At 43.8% G+C, this 18,276-nt stretch overlaps 1 protein-coding gene across 2 annotated transcripts in view; it reads left to right on the forward strand.

Annotated features, from left to right (window-relative positions):
* The first annotated feature begins 20 nt into the window (after positions 1 to 20).
* NCAPD3 (non-SMC condensin II complex subunit D3) overlaps positions 21 to 18,276 on the forward strand; it is a 54,674-nt gene continuing 36,418 nt past the window's right edge. Inside the window, exons 1-12 of one of the 2 annotated variants that reach the window (XM_083714310.1) lie at positions 21 to 237; positions 4,928 to 5,082; positions 6,203 to 6,365; positions 7,477 to 7,652; positions 8,374 to 8,550; positions 9,603 to 9,664; positions 11,234 to 11,321; positions 14,456 to 14,589; positions 15,986 to 16,058; positions 16,687 to 16,812; positions 16,967 to 17,219; positions 17,706 to 17,768. In XM_083714310.1, coding sequence (XP_083570436.1) covers positions 177 to 237; positions 4,928 to 5,082; positions 6,203 to 6,365; positions 7,477 to 7,652; positions 8,374 to 8,550; positions 9,603 to 9,664; positions 11,234 to 11,321; positions 14,456 to 14,589; positions 15,986 to 16,058; positions 16,687 to 16,812; positions 16,967 to 17,219; positions 17,706 to 17,768 — 1,531 coding nt within the window. In that variant the 5' untranslated portion in view covers positions 21 to 176. The remainder of the gene's footprint in view (positions 238 to 4,927; positions 5,083 to 6,202; positions 6,366 to 7,476; positions 7,653 to 8,373; positions 8,551 to 9,602; positions 9,665 to 11,233; positions 11,322 to 14,455; positions 14,590 to 15,985; positions 16,059 to 16,686; positions 16,813 to 16,966; positions 17,220 to 17,705; positions 17,769 to 18,276) is intronic. The other variant, XM_083714311.1, reaches the window with a different exon arrangement.

Below are 18,276 nucleotides of genomic sequence, written 5' to 3' on the forward strand. Positions count from 1 at the left end.
CGGGGTCCGCGGCCCTTGGTGCGCCGACGCAGTGCGAGACGCCAGCGCCCACTCCACTCCCTCGCGCCTCGGGGCGGCGGTGATTGGCTAACGGGGAGGGCAGGCGGTGATTGGACGGTTCGAAGGCAGCGGCGGGGATTTAGGCTGGAGTCGCTTCGACGGAAGCGGCAGAAGCGATGGCGGCGGAGAGGCTGCTCTGCGCTCTGGGGCGGTGGGGCCTCCGTGATGTTAGCCAGGGTGAGTGCAGCGGCTTCGGGCGGGGTTGGGATGGCGACCTTCATTGGTTGTTGGAGAGCGGCAGGACTCCTGGGTCCTTTCTATATACAGTAAACATATATAAGGGACCCATCAAGCCTCGACCTCCAACACGGTTTAACTTTTTAACGCCGGCAGAAAACCTTTCTACTCTGCCGGGCCTATGCAGCCAATTAAGAGCACATATTCTACAATGGTTAATTGATACCTATTGTTAACTTGTTTTATGTGGTTTTTACTCTGGTTTCATGTATTTTTGTAAGCTGCTTGGACTCTTTTTTAATGGTTTCTTTTAAATAATAAATATATACATACAAAGGGTGAGAGGCAGGACTTCTGGGTCCTTTTTATATGCACAGACACACACATATGTGCACTGTGGCAGAGGGGGAGAATCTGCTGTTGAACTCTCCGTCACAACCTTGGATTCCAGTAGAAATCAGGCATAGCTGTCTCCTAGCCGCCCAGCCTGCCAGCTTCTAGTGCACATAACTCAACTTTCAACTCTGGTGTTGTCTTTCTAGCTACCTGTGTGTTGATGGAGGGCCACCCACCCATTTGGTGTCTGGCACGGTTTTGTTGAATGGTCACTTTAAAATGTGAAGGTTCATTATTGTTTCACAAGTTGTGCATGTCTTTCAGGGCCAGGGCAAATAATGAGACCCAGTCTTACAGCTGTGAAACATAGCAAGTGCTGCTGAGTTGTGTTAATCCAGCTGTGTCAGCAATTGAGTGTACCTAGCTCTCCCATTACCCTGGTGGATGGGTTGGTGGTTGGGTCATGTTTGTTGTTATCTTTAGTGTAAAAGAGGTTTTTGTTTTGTTATTAAAACCTTGTTAAAGTTATTTTTGAGTTCCTTGTATTGCATGGTCTCCCCAGCAAGCTCTCTGCAGCGCTACTAAACTGCAATTAGCCAACAGGTTTACCATACCCATTGAGTCAATCACCCGTCCTGAGAAAAACCCCACCCCACCTTCCCACTATATACTGTATAAGGGTCTGATGACTTCTGTTTCAGTGTATCTGAAGAAGTGTGCATGCACACGAAAGCTTATACCAAGAACAAACTTAGTTGGTCTCTAAGGTGCTACTGGACTCTCTATCTATCAATCTATCAACTTCCTCAGACCAACACTGCTACCTACCTGAGCCTCTTCCTTCGTTACCTTAATGGCCCATACTTAAAGCTAGCCTTGCTGTTTCAGGAATTGAATCTGTGCTGAATCCAGGAATTGGAAGGGGCCTTGTGCATACAACCTAGCCCCACCAAAATCACATCATTGGTGTGTGTGTGTGCACGCAAAAATGTATTCATATACTGACGGAGTTTTGTGTGTGTTTGTATCTTCAGTAACTTGCCCTGAGGCCTTAGGATGAAGGGTGGGTAATAAATCATCATGGTGGTGATTATAATAATTCAAACCTTCACAGACAATTAGTGACAGTTATACATAAACCACCACCAATCCTGGATCTCCCTCAAAAGGTTTAAGAATTGATGCGTATTTGATCTTTACTGGTAAAATGCAACATCACACCTTCACTGAATGTACACTTTATCAAGATTTAGATGAGTATAACAATTACATACAGATACTGGTGTCACTGACAGTGTCCATTTGTATAAAATGCTTGGAACCATTAACCATGTAAAAAACTCTTGATTAGAGTGCAATTAGATATTGATGCACAGCTACTAAAGCAGTATATATTATTTCTGAAAATGCAGAGGCATACAGAAGAGGTTTTAGCGATCAGCAGTGGAAAGTACCCTATCATATGGCATGCAAACTCATTCCTGGATGAAGGAGTAGCAGGTCAAAGTCCCAAGACAAAGGATATTTTAGGTTACAGTACATGTAATTCTACTTCAGTTGCCATTTCTATCAGGCCCTCTGAACACTGCCTGCAAATCCAGCAGTAAATAGAAATGTTGTCATTCTAAGTGGTCATTAGAAGAGCTATTGTTTGTTTGTTTCCTCCTTTTCCCTCCCCATCCCTTTTTCCTTTTGTGTCATCTCTTTTTGATCGTAAGTCTGTGGGCAGGAACTGTCTTGTTTTGATTGCATGTAAGCCACTGAGAATATAGTTGCCTGAAGACAAAGAAAAAATCCTCTAAATTTCTTTTAAAATAGTCTTGCGTGATTACTGCTAAGTATAAAATGGGAATTCCAAATAAAGCAAGAAAGCAAGTATGTTGTTCTAATCTAGACAATAATTGTTGACTTCTACAGTGTAGGTTTCGAGGGGCCACTAGGGGCGCATCGGAAGATGGCTCATAATAACATCTCTCCGACCCACAGGGGGTAATTAGGCTGTGATGGGAGTAAATAGCCTCCTTACCCCCCCCCCCAAGATTGGGGGGGCTGCCCTTGCCTGCTGTGCCCTATACCACCGCCGAATTTGTGGGGATGGGGGCACTAGACAGAATGCCCTCCTGTGGATCTCTGTGCTCCTGGACGCTGTCTCTGATCCAGCTGCAAGAACTTCAAAAGGAACAATTAGGAAGAAGCGGATGCACATATTTCAAGGAAGGAGGGGGAGTAAAGACTGCTAACTGAAGAGTTCTCTGATAAACAAGACGAGTCGGAGGAACAAGAATCAATCATGAGAAGATATGCCAAGACTCGGTATGGCAAAGGGACTGGATGGGGGAGGGGAAAAAAACTTTCCTTTCTTTCCTCTATGTTGATTAAACAAGAAGCCCCCCCCACAAGTCAGAAATGCCGTTTTAATGACTTAAGCTGTGGATTTACGACTGTGTGGAGATAAATTTTCTAACCAAAGCATGTTTTAAGAAGAGCGTGGAAGGTTTAAGAGCTCTGGAATGACGCAGTTAAAAATACCGTCGCCATATTGGCAAGCTCTGTCGGAGGACGAGTCTGGGAGGAGCTGTTTTTATATTGTGGGTGAGACTCCTCAGTGGGACTTAAGAACGACAGATCCTGAGATTAATGATGGAAAGAGCGATGTTATTTATGAAAGTGATGATATATGGAAAGCATCTCGATATGAGGATTGGACGAACAGAAAAATCCACACAGGATATAATTGGTGTTTTCCTGCTTAAGGAGATTATCAGAAGAGATCTTAAAGAAAAAAGAAAAAATATACGAACAAGATGAGATGTGGAAACAGCAAGATAAGACTGGATAGAATTATGAACTTTATTTGGACTGATTTGGATATGAACGCAGTAGCAAGAAGATGATCGGAATCCCCCTTCGGATCTTGAAATATGGGTCCCCTCAACAAAAATTTAAAATTCGGCTTTGTAATTCGGAATTTATTTGATTTGATTTGGTTGGTTAATAAAATTTTTTTTTAAAAAAAATACAGTGTAGCTTTCATTAAATCTCAAAAGGGGGGGGGGGGGGTTAACGCTCCCTAGACAATCTATTCCATAACAGAAGCTTGGAATTGTCTGTGCTCTGTTAACAGCAAGAGGTCTGTGAACTGTAGAACTCTACCTCTGCTCTGATTAAGGAATTTTTGGTGTGATTTGACCTGTTTCAATTGCAGTGGAGTGTTGATGAGTCATTGTGTTTCCCTGCAGATGTCTTGACAACCACCCAACAAGCATAAGGACCTCATTTCTGTTTCTGTAAATCAAAATCCCCTGATCTTGTCAGGGACTTTTGGATCCTCTGTAGGCTCACTGTTCTCACCGTGAAACAATAATCAGTGCAATTAGGTGATGCTAATATGGCAAATAGCTCTCAAAGGAGCAATCCTTGCTCTATTGAAGCCATCACTGAATGAAATGCAAGTTGAGCTATATCCTGAAATTTCAAACTACAATATTTTAACATTTGGGGTGGAAGCATCACATAGGGTGTCAAGTTATTCACTCTTTTAAATGCAGGTGGCTTCAACAGGCCCTAGAATATTGAAGGGAAACTGAACTGAACCTGGCCATTGGCTCCTATCCTTGTAATAAGGATGTTGAATGAATTGGAATCTTAAAAAGCGTGAGGATTATTGTGCCCCAGCACTGGCAATTTTTTTAATGAAACATGTTTCGATGTTTGCTCTGGAACTGCAGAAGCTGATATGCCATAATTAGTTTTAATAAAAGGTTCTAATTTATGCTTCAACCCCCTGTTCACCACCTCAAATAAAAAGATAATGACATAGTAATGCCTGATGTTTTATTCCTGAACCTCCCAGCAGGTCAGTTGTTTGGGGTTTTTTTCCTCAGAAGGGAAATTATTTTAAAAACTTATTTCTTGATGCCTTGCATTGTGACTATAAAAAAAATGCATCGTGTGAATTAATATAGGGTATTATTTTCTATTTCATTCTCCACCCTTTTCCCCATTCTAATCCTTTTTCTCTTTTTGTACCAGTATGTTTGATGTTTGTCTTTTGTCTCCATTTTATAATTAATAAAGTGTATTTTTAAAAAATCTAAATCTTAAGGAGGTTGTTATATTTTATGCCTGTGTTCAGCTGTGTTAGAGTTTGCATGCTGTTTTGGGCTATCTGCCTTGCTTAGTTTTACATTGTTCAAACTGTCAGGGCTTCCCCCAAAGCTTCCTTGGATTCTAGTGAAGTATTGTGATTCCATTTTATTATGTTGTAAGATGGTCACTGCTTTTTGTAACTGAGGGAAAGCTTTCTGGTCTGAAAACATCTTCATACATTCTAATAAACCTTTTTCCTCCCCAGCCTGGGTTGACACAACCTGGGAGCTAGATTTCACAGAGACTGAGCCTTTGGATTCTGAACTAGAGGCTGTGATAACAGGCAATGGTTTGGATGCCTTTTCCCAACTCTACACGGCTCTCTACCCGTTCGCTGCAGATGACCACGAAACCACAGAAGTAAGAAGCATGTTTGTGATGTTAGCAAAGATTGGCTTCTTTTCTTCTAATTCATTGGTGGAGATTTTAATCCAGCATTTCCCAATTTGGTGCCCTTCAGATGTTTTGGATTGCAACTCCCAACTACCCCAGTCAGCATGGCCGATTGTCAGGAATGATGGGAATTGTAGTCCAAATGGTTTGGTGGGCACCAGGTTGAGGATAGGTTTGCAAAAGATTGGCAGTTAGAGCTCTGGCAGGATAGATAACAGTTCTTGCCTCCCTGAAGCCTGTTGCTTGACCATGTACAGCCTGATCCTTATTCAGAGTTGAGCTACACCTAAGCCCTTGGGAACCAGCAGAGTTAAACCAGCACTCCTAATTATATAGAATTGCAACTTTCAAGCATTCCTAATTGCATAGAATCCCAGCCTTCCATGTGATCGTCATCTGTAACATGCCCTATGTAATCCCCAAGGATTATAGCCATTCCATCAGGTGTGGGAGAGAGATTTTGCAGGACTTCAACTCCCATCAGCCCTAACTAGATTGCCAATGGTGAGTGGTGATGATGATGGGAGTTGTAGTCCATCAACATTTGGAGGGCCACCGGCTCCTCGCCTGGTATAGGTGGTGATTATTTCAAGCCAGTGTTTTTTAACCAATTTCTGGAGAACTCTGGAAATCTTAGGAAGGTTAATGGGTTTCCTTGATGAGAAGACTAATGACTGGGATTATCTGAGATAGAGCCTGCAAACCACTGCCACTATGGTTGCTCTTTGGGAATGTGCAGACACAGACAAGTATTGGGAGTTTTGTAGGACATGCTCTCAAGCATCATGGCACGATAATGAGGCCTGATGGGCCTAGCCAGTGAGCTCAGCATGCACTGTCATGTCCCAGAATCTTCTGTGGCATGCAGGAGTTCCTCAGTAGGCCAGGAGATGTGGAAAACCTTCCTTGAAGGTCAAAAGCATGGCAACCCCTGCTCTGAACCAATTGTGCAGCTGGGAAAGCTGAACCAGTAACGCTTTCTCTCTTGAAACTCAGAACATGCAGTGGGCTCCCATGTGGATATTTGATGTCGTGATATGGCAGGTGTTGTGTTTCTTCTTGTCAGATTTTTTTCCTTTTGTTTCAGAGTGCCTGGACCCTGTTTGTGGAGAACAATATCTGCCACAATGCCTTTGTCGCCGTTTTGTATCACTTTGTCCAAGAGGCCCAGAGTAAAAAGGCCAATTTTCATCAGCGGTTGTATGCTCTTCATGCTGCTGGATTATACTTCTTATTGGTTGAAATTCCAGGTAAGCAGTAGAGATGCTTGGATAATACTTTTGCCAGTCCTTTGCACAGTCGCCCTGCATGTTTGTAACTGGATATAAGCTTGATGGGTATCAATGAGGCTATGCTAAATCAGGCCAGTAAATAAGCAATCTCCTGGCTGCCTGTGGGGACAGAGAATTAATTCCAGGCAATCAGATTTTCCACCCTTAATGGACCAAAGACAATTGAGCTGGGTATACATGGGGCAAGTAGGCCATCAAAATAAAAATAAAATTGTTGGTTAGTAATAGTTGTGAAGTTACTTGCAAGGCTGTCATAAGCTGTCAAAAATTGGTAAAATGGCAGAGTGGAGGACAGGCTCTGTGTTTATTGGTTTAGCTGCAATACTGGGAGTGACTCATGAAGGAGATCATTGCTGTCTTGAAGGAAGTGATGGTGTCAGCTGGCTGGCCAAGGCACCAATGATGGAAGCACTTGGAGTGCAGGGAGGAGGCCGGCCAGTGAAGCCGGGGATGAAGGTGCAAAGGTTTGCTTATAACCAAAGTCCAATAAGTTCGCGGCCAAATGAAGATTTGAAATGGATGCTTCCCATTGAGGGTTTTGATCTGGGCCTGCCCCACTGTTAGGCAGTGTGAGGGGGTCTGTCTTAACTCAGAGCTTTGGGGGTCCTGCTGAAAGACAGCAAGTCATCCATTTTGTTTTCATTATTATCATTTATTAACTTTATATCCCACCCTTCCTTCCAAGGGAGCCTAGGGTAGCAAGCACACAAGCGATAAAACACATAGAAGCAATTCCAATGCAGATACAGACCTGGAAAAATCTCTACTTAAAAGGCTTCTTGAAAGAGGAATGTATTCAGTGACTACTGAAAAGACAACAGAGATGGTGTCTATCTAATATTTAGTGGGGTGGAGGGGATTAGTATACTTTCATTCATAGGGTAGGGTCATATTTGGATTTTCTGCTTCTGATAAGTTAGCTAACATGCTGTGTTAGAGCTGCAAAATGCTCCTTCCCCTTTTTGCCTTGCTTAGCTCTATGCTGCTTATGGTGATGGTTGATGTGCTGGTATAGAAATGCTGTTTCCTTAAAGTGCAGGCTTTTTGTCCACCCTTCCTTTTTGTACAGGTAGCATAGTTAACCGGGTGTTCCATCCAGTGATGTTTGAAAAATGCCTCCAGACTCTGTCTAAATGCTGGCCCCATGACTCAGACATGTCCAGGAAAAGGAAAAAAGACCATCTTAAAAGCTGTAAGGGTGATCGGAAGAAGAGGGGAAAGCCACTGAGGGAGGAAAACACAATGGTAAGAAGAAAATTACCCATGTGTTACCGAAATTCTATTAAAAAAACCTTCCCACCTCCAAGGAGAAGTGATTCATCTAGCCAGAGGTAGCCATTCTGTATTGTTGAACGTTACTCCAAGCTCCAGAGACAAGTCTGAAAGTGTGAAGTGTGTCTTTCTACACAAACAGGCACCCTTGTTGACTGTCAGCAACTGTAATAAAATGGTCACCACACATCAGTTAAGGCTTCACCATTATAGCAAACACAAATACACACAAAAACTCAGAGAAAAGTAATGCTCGAATGTGCGATCCCTCATTTTCTACAACTTTTGGAAGCCAGTTTTCCTTCTGGTTTGAATGGTGAGCAGACTCTTTATGTTGCTTTAAAATTTGGTAGCTTGCTAGAGCAGGCATGGCCAACTGGTATAAAATGTATTGATGCCAGTTGTCTAAATGTGCAAGCCTTTTCAGCTAAGCATGTCTTCTATGGAAGGAATCTTACGGTTCCCTAGATGATTTGCTCCCAAACGTGCTACAGTTCTTTGGGTGGCTTACAGGTACATTTGTCTCCTTCACCTCTCGGGCGTCTGGTTTTTTTGCTCTGCTTAGTGGTCAGTCCTTTTGGTGTGTGTTCAAATTAGATGTGGGCCAGTTCAGATTTATTGGGAGTGGACTTGCAGGCTGCCAGTGGAGCACCCTTGCTCTTTCAAATCCTTGTCCCATTTCTTGCCATTCTAGGTAGATGAGAACTTTGAAGAAGAAGACGACGACAACCAGGAAGAAGAGATTTACTTTTCTGCACAGGAGCTGCTTCAGATCCGGGAGGCCCTCTTCCTTCTCTTGAAGAACCTCCTGAGGCTTCTCTCTAAGTTTTCCCTGAAAGAGAGGTCACAGTGTGTGCAGACGTGTGTTCAGGTGACTGGAACTGTTGGGATCAAAACAACGTTGTGTAGAATCTGCCTTCTCTACCCTGGTGCCCCACAGATGTTTTGGACTACAACTCCCAGAACATATGGCGAGCACCAAGTTTGGTTAGCCAGATACAGATCCATCTGCTGCAAGGTGTTAGTTGCTGGCTTGGCTGGCTTTTCAAAAAGATTAATCAGATTTGCAGAGGATAAATCTATTGGTTTAATACATTCTTATACCATCTTTTCCCCCAAGAAGGCCCCCGGTTTCAGAGGCTCACCAAATGGCTACCAAGTCTCAAGGTGGTGTACATTGTTCTCCCCTCTCTCCATCTTATCATTAAAAGAACCCTGTGAGGTAGTTTAACCTGAGCATCTGGCTTGCCCAAGGTGACCCAGTGAGCTTCATATCTAGTGGGGATTTGAACTGTGGTTTCCCAGGTTATAGTCCAGCACTCTAACCAATACTGTACACCACACGGGATTTCCAACTACACCCCTCTTGGCAATAATGTCTATATGAAACCTCTGTGTTCAGAGCCTCTATCCCTCTAAAAAGCAGGTGCCAGGGACAGAAATCAAGAGGAGGATACTGGCTTTCATACCATGCTTTCGGAGCTTCCCAGAGGCATCTTCTGGCCAGTTTTTCAGGGTGTCATCTCAAATATTTATAGTTACAATGTAAGTGATACATGGGATTCTGAGCAATCGCCTGGCCTTCCATGATCCTCTGTTAGAATGATTTGTGGTTATTTGCTCACTGCTCTGGATCCTGCAGCTGGTGCACTTTTAAATTATGGGATGCATGGAGCATGCAAAAGCATTAGAAAGCCAGGATATTCTTTGTGGGCCTCATGTTCCATGTTTTATGTCTGTGCCTGTTAAGTCTGTATTCTCTTGCCCTGCAACAGTCGGCCATTGCCCATTTTTTTATATGAATTCCAGCCTCCTATTGGCTCCAGTAGATTGAATAAGCTTACCCTTGGGTCGGAAGGCAGCTTAGTCAAGACTATTCTCCGTACCACTTGATTTAACTCTTAGCTTTGACTTCTCTTGTAGATATTTGTTATGCTGATGAGTTTCGAGCCCTGCGTGCATGGATTCGAGCCTTCAGAGAGGATGTGAGTTATTTCTGTTAAGTCTTAATATCATACAGTGGTACCTCGGGTTACATATGCTTCAGGTTACAGACTCCGCTAACCCAGAAATATTACCTCGGGTTAAGAACTTTTTTTAAAAAAATAATTTTTATTAACCAACCAATCAAATCAAATCACATCACATAAATTCCGAATTACAAAGCCGAATTTTAATTTTTTTGTTGGGGGTACCCATATTTCAAGTTCCGAAGGGGATTCCAATCATCTTCTTGCTGTGTTAATATCCACAAAGCTGTCCAAATAATGCTCATAATTCTATCCAGTCCTATCTTGCTGTTCCCACATCTCATCTTATTCATATATTTTTCTTTTTCCTTTATGATCTCTTCTGATAATCTCCTTAAGCAGGTAAACACCAGTTGTAATCCTGTGTGAATTTTTTCATTCGTCCAATTACCATATCGAGATTGTTTCCATATATCATCACTTCCATAAATAAAAGCACTCTTTCCATCATTAATCTTCGCAAATCTGTCTCCTTCTTTAGTCCTCTAAGGAGGCTCGCCCACAATATGAAAACAGATCCATTCCTCCTTCCAGACATAAGTCTTTCGACAGAACTTGCCAAAATGGCGACACTGTTTTTTACTGCGTCATCCCAAAGCTCTTATACTTTCCACGATCTCCTTAAAACATGCTTTTGGTTAGAAAATTATCTCCACACAGTCTTAAATCATCAGCTTAGGTCATTTAAGTGGCATTTCTGACTTGTGGGGGGGATTCTTGGTTAATTACATAGAGAAAAGAAAGTCGTCGTCCCCATCCAGTCCCGTTGCCGACATACCGAGCCTTGGTGTGTCTTCTCATGATATATTCCTGTTTATCCGACCCGTCTTCTTTCTCAGAGATCCCTTCAATTAGCAGTCTTTACTCCCCATTCTTCCTTGAAATATGTGCATTTGCTTCCTCCTAATTGTTTCTTTTGAAGTTGCTGCAGCTAGAGGCGCGAATCAGACAGCGTCCAGGAGAGCCGAAGTCCACACAAGGGCTTTCTGCCTAGTGCCCCCACCCCCTCGAGTTCAGGAGTGGTATAGGGCACAGCAGGCAAGGGCAGTCCCCCCCATTCGCTTGGGGGGCGGGAGGCTGCTTACTCCCATCACAGCCTCTTAATTATCTCGTGTGGGTCAGAGAGATGTTATTGCCGGCCATCTTCCAATGCGCCCCTAGTGGCCCCCTGGGTTAAGAACTTTGCTTCAGGGTGAGAACAGAAATCGTGCAGCGGCAGGAGGAGGCCCCATTCGCTAAAGTGGTGCTTCAGGTTAAGAACAGTTTCAGGTTAAGAACAGACCTCCAGAACGAATTAAGTACTTAACCCGAGGTACCACTGTACTTTAAAGAATGTGAGGGGATCTTTTAAATATTAAACTCCCCCACCTCAGCCACAGTTAAGCCACATGTTATTTCCTATTTGTGATCAAGAATTACGGAATTGTAATTACAAGTGTTTGGTTTAGGACTTTTTAGCCGGCACATAAAATGGATCCAGCAGTGAGCTTTAAATGTTTGTGTTTTTTGGGTTTTTTGGTACAGGACTATCAGCCAAGCCAAGTATGTCCCAGAACTTGCCTGCTTTGGCTTACGGCTGTTGTGCTCTCCACTTCACTGTGTAGAAGATAAGGTAAAAATGACATACATGCATGTTGATGTGTCTCCTCTCTGTCTATAATTCTTAGCATGTGCAAAGGCTCCCATTAGTCAAAGCCCACATTAGAACTTTGTCTTTATTAGGCTAACCAAAATATTTCAAAATGATGCACAAGCTTATGGGTTTTTCGGAAGTCTTCATCAAGCTAGAATGGCAAACCACCTTGTGCATCAGATATTTAGGGGCCTTTTTAAAGGGACTTGTAAAAAACCGGTAGATAAGACTATGCAAAATCCAGCAGAGATTCATAGAGGTTTGATTCTCCCAATCCCCCACTGTCCTGTTCTGGATGCTTCCCTCCCCTTCCGAGGCTCAGTGCTTTCTCTACAGTGCTGTGGCAACCAGGGGTCCACATTTGGCCATTTTTCTTTTTTGAAACCAACTGATCTGAGTCAGTGAGCCTTGCTTCGCTTCTGGAGAGAGACATTAATTTATTCTCATTTATAAAGACAAGCCAATGGGACCTGCAGCAGAATGTGTGCCCTCTTTGGTTTGGCTGCTAGAGGGAGCTTTAACACTGCTGTATAAAACTGACGTGTGCCGTTTTACCACAAATTAGGGCAGAGCGAGTTTTGCGGAGGCATTTTCACATCATTTTGTACTGAGCTAAGACAAATTTTCTGCAGGCTCTATACACTTGCTTCTTCAAAAGGCTTTGCCCCTTGTGTTTTTCTTTAATGGAGGACTTCTGCACAACACATTCTTTCCATAGTTTTTTTTTAAAATTATTATTTACTCGAGAGTGCTGCTTGCTCAACTAAGGCACAGTGCATTAAAAGGGAGCTCACGTAAATAAATGTGATGCACACTTCTCATTCATTCGGCCAGGTAAGAAGAGTAGGATGTGTGATGTAGAAGCTTCAATTTGCCATACTAAAAATAGAGTATGTAGTCTGCCTTCTATTGCAATCAGCAGCAACACTTTGATCAAAGGTAGACTTTCCATTTTTTCACTCCTGTGTGCATAACAGGGTGTTGGGGAATAATTACACTGGTCAAATTTGTTGTCTGCATTTTTTCAGTTGATTTAGGACGAATCTGATGCGCTGAATCCAAAAATCACATTGGTTTTGCTCAATCAGGTCAAGTTTTTGAGCTATGGCCACATGGCTTTTTTATGGTTTTGTTCACATGTACGCTTGTGTGGAGCATTTTAGAAGAAGTGGGTGGGGGTAAAATTCCATGTCGAATAATTGTTTTGATTGGAAATGATTATTTTAATGACAAGAAGTATTCAGATCCGATAGTTCTGGGTGATTATGTTGAAAAGGGATCAGTTTGAAGTCATAAAACCTGTATTTTCTCGGAAGAGAAGGACTTGGTGTACTGTGCAGATATTGCGCAGTTTCTGCTCAAGCTTGGAGTGCCACAGTACGAACCCAAAGATTGGAGACGGTTCATTGACAGCAGCAAGTGATCACTGAAATGTGTTCTGCTACACAATGGCAACCAGTTTGCCTCTATACCCCTGGCTCACTCGAGTACACTGAAGGAGAACTATGAAGCGGTGAAGTATGTGCTGGAGAAAATTGGTTATGATCAGCATAAGTGGTTTATTTGTGTTGACCTGAAGATGGTGAACTTTTTGTTGGGACAACAGTCTGGCTTGACCAAATACCCATGTTTTCTGTGCGTGTGGGATAGTAGGGACCGTGCTGAGCATTACACGAAGAAGGACTGGCCTGTGCGGGAGGAATTGGTGCCTTGCAAAGAAAGGAACATCATCAACGACCCTCTGGTGAACAGAGACAGAATACTCTTCCCACCGCTGCACATCAAGCTCGGCTTAATCAAGCAGTTCACCAAGGCTCTGGACAAGGATGGTGACTGCTTCACTTACTTGTGCCAGGCTTTTCCAGGATTGACCATGGAGAAGCTGGCACCTTTGATGGTCCTCAGATCCGTCAGCTCATCAGAGATCCAGAGTTCGGAAACTCAATGAACGAAGTGGAACTGGAAGCGTGGAAGGCATTTGTTCTGGTAGTGAAGAACTTTCTTGGCAACAATAAGGCCAGAAACTACGCAGAACTTGTCAACAACATGCTGACTGCTTTCAGAAACCTGGGCTGCAACATGAGCATCAAGATGCACTACCTATTTTCACATATGGACCGGTTTCCTGAGAACCTGGGTTCAATGAGTGACGAGCAGGGGGAGAGATTCCATCAGGACATGAAAGAGATGGAGACCAGGTATCAGGGTCGCTGGGACGCAGTCATGATGGCTGACTATCTTGGGTCAAAATGGCGTCCGGCACGTTCCTTGCTGCGCCACTGGCCATCCGTGCCGATCAAAACAACTTCAGCTCTCTTAGCTTAGTCCTAGCAGAGTTCACGCAGCGTGCAAAAACTGTTGCTGTGTGTGGAAAATAAATCAAACTGAAAGCAGGCTTTTCTCTTATCTCCAATAGTCCTTTAATGCGTAGAAAAACATTGTAAATCAGCCCGGCGAATTGGCTGGCATCCTTCCGCTTCTCCGTCAAAAGCGAAAGAGAACACACACACAGAGAAACATTCCGGTATGTGAATATAGCCACGCCTCAGAATGTGAGACGTCACTCAGAACTGTTTAACCCTATAAGTTCTGATTCTCCTCACAGACTACTGTTGGACTCTGAAGAGAGACCTCCCTGCCGCTAAGCATTCCAGGAGTTCCAAGAAATGGAAGTTCAAGCCCTGAAGTTTGAAAAATGGTGAAGCAACATGCAATTTACGTGTACTTACCTTTATCAATGCCCACCATTCAGTTTACAGTAAACCTGACCTGATGGAGAGAAACGGATACCATTTCCTGATTCAGCAGTGCAAAAATACCCTAAATCAGTTGTAGAAATATAGACAACATTCAAAAAGTAAAAAATTGTTGCCCAGTGTTATTTTAGCAATCCAATATTAACTGGACCTATGCTAAAAGCCTACTGAAGTTCCCTCACCAGAGGAATAAGGTAGTGTGAGAGAGAGAGAGACTGGCTCTAGTTTCTTCACATAAAGATGCACATGCTGTAAAAGGGGAGTAGTGGTGTTAGGTGTGGGGAAACTGGTGACATGGATAACTCTTCCTGGCACCCACCCACTCACTCACTCACCTGTCTCTTGTTGCTTTTCTAGATTCTTCGCCTTGTGTTCCACCGTCTGCTCGCTGTCATCCTCATGCAGCCAGAGAGAGGTGCTTCCAGTGGCTCATCAGCCACTATTCCATCTCAGGCTCTTGGCGCTAGGAACCTAGCCATCGGATTCATCAGGTGAAGCTCAAAGTGGCTGTCGCTTGGTGTTTGTGCTTGTGCATCTAAGCAGGACAGCATTAAACCATCCTTAACTGTCAACTCTTAGTGGGTGGCTTTAGCATTCTGTAGTTCAGGTTCGCGGTCTGAATGCTTGAGATAGCCTTAAGAAGTGAACAGATTTATCCATATGCAGCCTTTATGCACTTATTAACTCCCCAGAGCTTTGAGGACCGGAAATGTAAAAATAAGAGTTGCTGTATCTGGGAACAGCATGTTGCTGCATTACTAAAGCTAAGCAGTTATATGGAACTAGTTGGAAATCTGGATGGGAGACTCCTGGGTGCCTTGTATATTGGGGGTGTATTTTTAAGTAGAATATAAATATGTAAAATAATGTTACATGGAACCTGCTACAATCACATGGATGCTCACTGAACTGATCTCTTGCCCGGAAGAAATTCCTACTTGCCACAGGTGACCAGACAAGTGGCCTTTTACAAGCCTGCTACTAGGGGGCAGATACAAGTATAGATATCTGCTCCTCCATGATGCTCAATATCTTTTGCCCTACCAACTTCATAGTGAGAGAACCTTGTATTTGGTGCCCTTACTTTTGGAGGAAGGGCAGGATAGAAATACCATAAATGTACAAACAGGGGCACATAATTTCATGGGGTTTTCTTCTCTTAAGGCAGATAAAGCTCCAAAGCTCAAGGCCAGGAGTTCATGACCCACAATCTCCATGGGATGGGAAGATTTGGGTAGCCCATCACAGTAGACAGTATTGAACTAGATGGGTCAGTGGTGTATCTTGGCCAGGTGCCCAGAGCTTCTTGCCATGTCGTTGTCAGCATCGCCCTTGAGCCAGTGCACCAACTGGACTCATGCACTTCAGCCCCGACTGGGCTAGGCGAGCTGGGTAGCACTTCCAGAGACCACCTTCTGCTCAGGAACAGGTCAAAGTGCTGTGGATTCACAGCTTAGAGTTGTGAGCACCGGATTCACTTCCACAATACAGTCGTCGCACAGCAGAGTATAGCAGAATCTGGCAGTGTATAAACGACTCGGAGAGCAGCTCTGTAGAATGTCTTCTTTTATTCTATAACTACAACTATGATACAAAACTATATACAGAGCTAAATAGGTCTAAGCATAAATGAATGCTGCACTGAGTGTCTGCAGCTGCTCTTAGCAGCAACCTTATCTCTACACACGATCTCTAACACTCAGTCTCTCTCTCTCTCCGGCACACTGACTGACTGACTGACTCTTTGATGTGGTGCTGGAGCTGAATAAGTAGAAAGCAGAACACTGCTCCTGCTCTCTGGAGAATCAGCAGACTCATCAGGAGATGCTTGGATATGGGAGGGGTGAAATCATCTCAGTCATGTCTGACTCTTCCATTTTTGTGCAGCTCTCTGATCGAGGAACTGAAAGAAGTTGCCTACCCTGTGCTGCGAATCTTACTGCAGCATATTTGTGTCAAGGTAGGTTATAATCTTTACTTTCCTGTCCAGCTGCATAGCATGTCTCACTTCTGAAAAAAGGAGGCATCGTTTTCTTAAAGACAGCTGTGTAGTGGCAGCAGCTGGTGACCAAGGTGCTTTCATGGACTGGCCTTCTGAAAACTTTATTTGGACTGGATTCAGTCCAAGGTTTGCCTGTTTCCTCTCCCCAACTTTTGAATGACCATCTTGTTGGTGCTGATTTTAGCAACATATAGAGGACCATGTGTTTTTTTGTAATGCTGGAGCTAAACGGTTTTAAAACCAAACAAGCCAGGAATCGGATCTTGAAGTAATCTATTAAAGACATTTACAGTAACTGAATTTCATAATTTTTTTCAGCAGGCCTTTATGATGCAACACAACTCTATGCTGTCATTCAATACATCACATTGCATTCCTTAGGATTCCCCCGGCCTCTGTATCTGGCAGCCTAAGGCCAGTCCCTTGGTTTAATTGGTTGTCAAGCCAGGGATCTCACTTGCACTGGGTCTCATCCAAGGGCTATCTGTTGCCAGTCTCTCTACCCTGCTCCAGAAGTTGCAGCAATTATGATGGATCACCTGACTTCACTTAGCCTTGACAATTTCCTTTATTCCATTTGTTCCAGGTTCCTGATAAGTCTGAATACCGAACATACGCAGCATTGGCTGTGACGCAACTGCTGTACAAATTCCCTTGTGCAGAGCATGCAGACTTCATAGCTTGGCTGTATAAATTTTCACTCAATGACAAGGTGAGGGCAGTGGTGGTTTGCATGCTGGCCCTTTAGGAGAGCCAGCAACATCCCTGACATGCTGCGAGCAATAAACTGAACACCCAGCTAGCCTGTGACTAGTGGTGCCCTGCTTTCTAAGCTACATGGCATCTTGGGGTTCTTCTTCCAACAGGCCTCCTACAGAGTATTTGCTCTTGATGTGGCCTTGGCCCTGTTGGACCTTCCAGAGCGGGAGCAGGACATCACCTTGTCTGAGGAGCAGCAGGCATTTCTGAAACACAAATTCCTAATGCAGACCATGGTCCTGGGGCGGTGCGTGGACAAAGCCCCAACTGTCCGCAGCAAGGCACTTTCAAGCTTTGCTCTGTGTCTCGAAGCGAAATCCACACTAAACAGAGAGAACATCCAGGAGCTGATGCAGGGCAGTAAGTATGGTGGGGGAAGTGAGCGCTGATCATCAACATGCTTCATGATGTTTCGGACAGAATGTGGGACGTTAGACTAACAGGGTCCAAGATTCAAATCCGTGCTTTGTCCTGAAGTGCACTGATGACCTGGGAACAGTCAGTATCTCTGAACCTATTCTACCTCACAGGGTTGTTGACAGGATTGAGAAGTGTGATAACCCCATGTGCACAGCTCTGAGTTCATTGGAAGGAGGCCTGCCAACTAAGAGATTCTTCAATGCAGCAAGAGAGAACTGGCACTCTGGGTTTCCTTGTGTTGACTCGCTTCAGTTGATTGTAGAGCTAAGGTCCAGAGCTGGGCATGATCTAGCTCAGAGGCTGCTAGTTGTCAACCCCTCCTCTGCTTAGTATGAGCTATCCTCAGACAGTGTGTGTGTGTATTTAAAAAGCCTTCTTTGGCTGCCAAATTGCATTTAATCATCTTCCTTTTACTTGCCCCCACAGCTGCTAGTTCTACAGTACAGGACTCAAACATGCCTGCAAAGACGTTCGTAACCAACACAGAAGGTGAGCCAAGCCACCAGATACTGGTAACGCTTTCAAAATTGCCATGCCTGTTCTTGTAATGTACCAGAGGAACTTGGAATAAATGCTTGAACCTATTAGGAATGACTCCTGGTGGAGAGAGAGGAGGATAGCTGAAAGACTGCCATGTCTCATACAAGCCTGCCCAGATCTTCAGAAGAGTTCTCTCTGTTTCTATCAATGCCAGAAATTCATTCAGCAGGAATCAAAGAGAGGTCTGTCAGAAACTCTTTGCTCAGGGAACCTTCTCCGTTCCCCTTAATACCAACAAGCAGCTCACTTGATCAACTGGTTTGTTTATAGCCAGTGTTCAACTGTATTGAATTTATTGATGTCTTGTTGTACCCACTCTGTTCTCACATTGTCTTTGGTGATTTTGGATTTTACTTTTAATGCTGTTAGCAGCCCATTGGGTAGAAAGGCAGGACACGAATTAAACAAAGAAACCTAACTCTTAATTATGGGAATGTGCCTTGGCTGAGGCTATAAT

This window comes from Podarcis gaigeae (assembly GCF_964106915.1).
Source record: "Podarcis gaigeae genome assembly, chromosome: 15".
In the NCBI taxonomy this organism is placed as follows: domain Eukaryota; kingdom Metazoa; phylum Chordata; class Lepidosauria; order Squamata; family Lacertidae; genus Podarcis; species Podarcis gaigeae.